This window comes from Zingiber officinale, chromosome 4B, assembly GCF_018446385.1.
Source record: "Zingiber officinale cultivar Zhangliang chromosome 4B, Zo_v1.1, whole genome shotgun sequence".
In the NCBI taxonomy this organism is placed as follows: Eukaryota; Viridiplantae; Streptophyta; class Magnoliopsida; order Zingiberales; family Zingiberaceae; genus Zingiber; species Zingiber officinale.
The window spans coordinates 103,841,827-103,847,084 of NC_055993.1; the positions used below are offsets into that span (position 1 = coordinate 103,841,827).

Consider the following 5,258-nt stretch of genomic DNA (forward strand, 5'->3'; position numbering starts at 1 on the left):
GAAGGGGTGCCCATTCACCTTTATCTTCCTCCATTATGTGCCATTAATGCATCGATTGTATATCAATAGATTCTCCTCCTATATATTGATTCGTCCAAGAGCAATCAGGAAGGATCGGAGAGTGCACTGTGGAAACGATGGTGGGCAAAGAGAACATTCTATCGGAATTTGGTTTGTGAAAAATCTGAGGAAGCCGCAAACGATGATCTTCTAAGCGATAGCAGCAACATCTTTACCGGCGTCTTTTTCAATTTCTTCTCGAGAGATCACGGTAAGTAATTTACAATTCTATCTTGTGTTTCATGTATATTAGAGGCAGCAGCATAAACATTCATGACCAAGAATCAAATACCCGTGGGTGATATAATTAGTTCTAGCATCCACTATTCAGTGTAGAAGTACTTTGGAATTCATCAGGAACATCCATTTCAAGCAAAACAAAATATGAACATAAAAAGTAGCACCACTGTGCATGCATTTTAAAGGAAGAAATAGAAAAATGCTGCCGGTCACATAATTAATTTAGCAAAGAAAAAGCCACTCAAACTCATCTTTTTCTATCCATTCTGAAACTTATCAGGCACCTTGAATGCCAGTGGCTTTACAGATAGGGCACAAATTCTTGATCCCTAGCCATTTCTTGATGCAGACGGTGTGGAAATCATGATCACAATCGAGCCGGCTTAGTTCCTGTCCTTCAACATACTCTTCCTGTCAATAAAGGGAGCAACATGATTTAGGTAGCTATTCGAAAGAAAATACTTCAACCGGTGAGTTGGTGCCAAACACACTGAAGGCATTGCATAATCATACCCGACAGATGGAGCATTGTTCAGCATCCTCTGATGGTTCCAATGAACTAGATATATACTTGCGTTGCCGTAGGCCGCTCAGGATTTTTTCCTCACTGAGACCACAGTTGACATTACCGATACGCTCTCCTAAAGCCAGCAGTTCCTGCACGTGTGATGTTTTTATGGTTGAAAGTTCGAATAATCCTTGCTCTAAGGAACAAGAAAAGACTGAGTTTATTACCTCATAAGACATATCATCGATGTCCATCCGCATATCTCGATACCTGTCATGCGAATGCCTGACCCAATGGACTGCCGACTCAAAAACCTGGGGACCCTGCAGACAAAAAATGTTAATAAGTCGAATGCCATCGTATCCAGGGATCCTATTTCTAGCCCTATATATGTATATCACCCAATTGCAATTTTCCAATTACTTCCTTGTATATTTACAAGTTACAAAATAAAGGTTTGATTAATTAAACTGTAACAAAAATTTTACAATTAAAAAGATTTTTTTCAGATGAATGAAGGGACCAATTTATAAGGAACCTTATTGTGACATTCATCCCTGACATCCGTGTTTGTTCATAGGTTAAAGGACTGCAAATGCCTATTTTTCAACTATGCAAGTCTCAACCTCCTCGTTGAAATTTATTTTCTGTACGTTTCGATAGAGTACACTATAGCACAACCAGGCACCGTTTGACACTGGTTATAATTGAAACAAAATCATTTACAGTGACAGAAATGTTTCAAAAGATACATTATTTTCAGACATGTGTCCGACACAACTAAGATTCATTCTTTTGATGAAATGCATGTGCTGGGAAAGAATTTGTCTAACCAATATTCTACGAAAAATATTCTTATAGAAAACATATACTTTTAGAGTGTACCTATCCATGTAGCTAACGGAGAAATAGAAGTATGAAATCTATGCTTTGATGTAGTTAAGTATGAAAACTAACAGGTGATTGGCACTTAAAAGGGAATAAAAGGATTAATTGTAGAAAAGGAAAAACAGAAGTTGAACAGCCTTAAAAACAATAATCCATTCATTTTATACCTCTAAAATCCTGCTTCTTCCTTCTCTTCTTGCAGTTGCATGACCACTTGCGGACAAGGGAACACCTGAAACACCACCATTTTGCCTTGGCAACATATTTAGTGTTCTCGTGAATGAATGAGGATAAACACGGTTAACAGGTCCTAATTCATGATGCACGTTCTCCACCAACTTGGATGGATGATCATGATGCAGATCAAAGTTAAAGGGCTCAAGTACAGCTCCTTGATTTAATGCACGACGATGGTGTAGGTGAGCAGCACAGTTCTCTCCTGTCAATTGATGGAACGCCAAGTTGGTGCCAACCTGTGATGTAGGTACTGCATTTCCAGATAAAATTGTGCTACTTCTGGCCAAACCCCTGTTTGACTGGTCTTGCACTGGTCCCATTCTGTTATGAGAAGTAAAAAATCGATGTGTGGTAGTACTTGAACCACTAACAAAGTTTAGTTCCTCAGAAGCTTCATCAATACAAGGCATTGGAGACTGTGAAGAACTTCCTACTTCACTGGTGGAACTTCCTAATACATGGAAAGGAGGACAGAGATCCAAAGTTGAGCCAGGAATTGCATGTGCAAGATGCTGCCTATTTGGTGTCACATTTCTACCAGTCAACCTAGAGTGCACTGAAGGATTTGATGGAACATCTAAAAAGGATATTTCAATAGAAGGCCAAGGATCACAGAGAGCAAAGGAATTCTCTTCTAGATAAAGATTAGGTGTAGATGTAGTAGCTTGATCTGCATGGGTGATTCTTCTACGTGTGTTCCTCTTGGAACCTACTTCATTTCCAACACCAGAAACCAAAGACCGGTCTTCAGAAGCTACAATTCTAGCCGTTATACCTGATGAGGAAGAGAGATGAGACATACTTTTCCAAAATAACATTAAAAAAAGTAAGATAAAGGGCAACAAATTAATCTCACCATCATTGAAAGTTGTAGAACTTATAATAGGCGAAGACTCCCCACAAACTACATCGACATTTTTTCTCTTGTGCGAAGAGTTTGTATCACCAAGTTTAACATTTTGTCTTCCTCCATTGTCCTTGGAAAAGAAATCAGTAACTCTGAAAGAATTCTCAAAGGTTCTTGAAGGGCTTTCATTGAGAGAAACATGTGGCCTTTGCAATAAACCTCTATTACACGATTCTTCTGGAAGCCCTGGTTCAAGAACCTGGCTACCAATTCCAACTGGCTCTGCATTGCTGCAAGAATAGGCACAGAGATCATTAACATCATAAAATGGCGGGAACGGCACTCCATCGTTTTCATAACTGTTGGAAAGTCCTACATATTCACTAACAAAAGGCGACCAATTGTTTGCTTCAGATACACTTTCTCTTATCCACGATCCAGTTGCTTCATTATTTGTAGAAGAACTTAGTGCCAAACCACTTTCTGTTTTTATTTGCTCATGGCTACCTAGGTTAGCTGGAGGCATGCTGGAGCTAGGCGCGAGTGGATCCCATATACTTAAGCTAGCAGTTTTTGGACCAGTGAAACTTCCACCTAGGTTATTGTCGGTGGGAGACAGTAAGTTTCCATGTAACTCATGGTTATCTTGTGAATCATTGAAAAATCCCTTCAAGGGTGTATGTTGATACATCACTAAGTGGGTTGAACTGGATGCTTGATCAAAACCAAAAACCTCCAAGGGCTAAAAACTACTCCTTAGCTTCTTATCACAACTGCAACCTCTGTAAAATGTGCTAACCACTACCAATAAATAAGCTTTTATATGAGAAGAGAGTCCTTCCTGTAAGGTGAACATATGGAAAAGGCAAATTAATTGGAATAAAAGACATCAATCAACAATTTCAAGAAAATTGAGTAACTCATAAGATTTCTCAATCGTAAAGACATGTTTTTTTATCAGTTTGTGGAAGTCAAAATAAATGCTTGAACCTAACAAACAAAATTGTTTGAACCAAGTACAGAGCAAATCCATACATACTTGTTGTGAAAAACCTAGACTCAATTGCTATATGGATAACAAATCATTAGACCTATAATAAGTCACCAGCCCTTAGTCATTATACAAAATATTGTAAAATTTTCAATCCTCATTCACTGAAATTGCATACGTTACCATGTTGCGCATTACCTAGGTAGATGTTCATGACGACTCAAATTCCTTACATTTTCAATATCCAGTTAATATGAAGTTTGAAGGTCTTGAACCTAAGATAAATTGGTTTTGACATACACAATTAGAGTGGACTACTTGAGGAAAAGATCTATGAGCTTAATGATAACAATCATCTCCATTTGTAAACAATTTCCCAACAAAACTGATAATTATCCAGTAAAAAATATGCTTTGTATCTGTATTAACTAGTAATTAGATGTATATCCATATCCATTACATTGGTATCACCCCAAACTCTATAATTTGATCAGATATTCCGAAGTTTGTCGTACATCTTTCCTTAGATCAACCTCCAAAGTTAAGATAGATCTTTCATAAAAACCATTACATAAACAATACAACAGATGCCCAATTCTCTCATGTAAAATCAATCTAAACTTTTACACAATGACATGCCAGATTAAGAATACTCAGAAGGTATACGCGAGCCAAACTATGACCTAAAATAAGCGATCACCTCCCATTAGTCATGATTCTTATCTTCGTTCTGAAAAGGTTAGGGGACCCCAATCTAGAAACGATGCAATCAAGAACAAATAGCACTGGCAGTTCAAAACAATGACCACGCCATCAAACCCCAAGACAAATCCGGCGATCGTTACTTCCCCTAATTAACGGACGCAACAAAAACAAAGACTCAAAAAATCGCATACTTAACGCGTAGTTCCAATCATCCAACCAAAAGGCCTCACCTTCGAGTCGGAAAAGGATTCAGGGATCTCAAAAACCAGCCGGAAAGGAACCTCCTTTACGCCTCCGCTCCCAACTCCCCCTCTTTCCGTTCAACAAGCGCACCACCACCAACTCCACGGGGTTCGCCCCAAGCTCTCGCTCACAGGAGGATGAAGGGCGGCGGGGACCGGAAAGGCGATGTCGATCGATGGCTTTTCTCCGCTCGCCTCTGCCTTGATTGCCAAATCTTCACTAGCAAAGGGTTAAGCGTAGCTTTTGGCGGATAAGAACCAGATCAGTTTAACAGATATAAATTTCCAAATTTTGCTACGAAGATAAAAAAAATTATAAACTTTATCATTATATTATTAAAAAGTATTCATATATCTTACTATTATATTATTTAATTAAGAGTCTAAATTTTTAATAATTAATTCTAATAAAGTCTAAAATTAGATTATATTAATATTCTGTAAAATTTATTAATAATTTTTTCTAATTATTTTTTATATTAAAAATATACATAGTCATGATTATCTTTAGTTCCTCATCTTAAAATTAACATCACAATA

The 5,258-nt window shown here is 37.8% G+C and overlaps 1 protein-coding gene across 1 annotated transcript; it reads right to left on the reverse strand.

The window, feature by feature from the left end:
- Nucleotides 1–359: 359 nt before the first annotated feature.
- LOC121975840 (probable E3 ubiquitin-protein ligase HIP1) lies at nucleotides 360–4,977 on the reverse strand. Its single transcript, XM_042527731.1, has 6 exons — nucleotides 4,707–4,977; nucleotides 2,790–3,621; nucleotides 1,864–2,708; nucleotides 1,036–1,131; nucleotides 814–957; nucleotides 360–711 (listed from the first exon to the last, which is right to left on the reverse strand). The coding sequence occupies exons 2-6, from the start codon at nucleotides 3,469–3,471 to the stop codon at nucleotides 577–579; spliced, it is 1,902 nt and encodes a 633-aa protein (XP_042383665.1). The 5' UTR covers nucleotides 3,472–3,621; nucleotides 4,707–4,977; the 3' UTR covers nucleotides 360–576.
- Nucleotides 4,978–5,258: the final 281 nt, after the last annotated feature.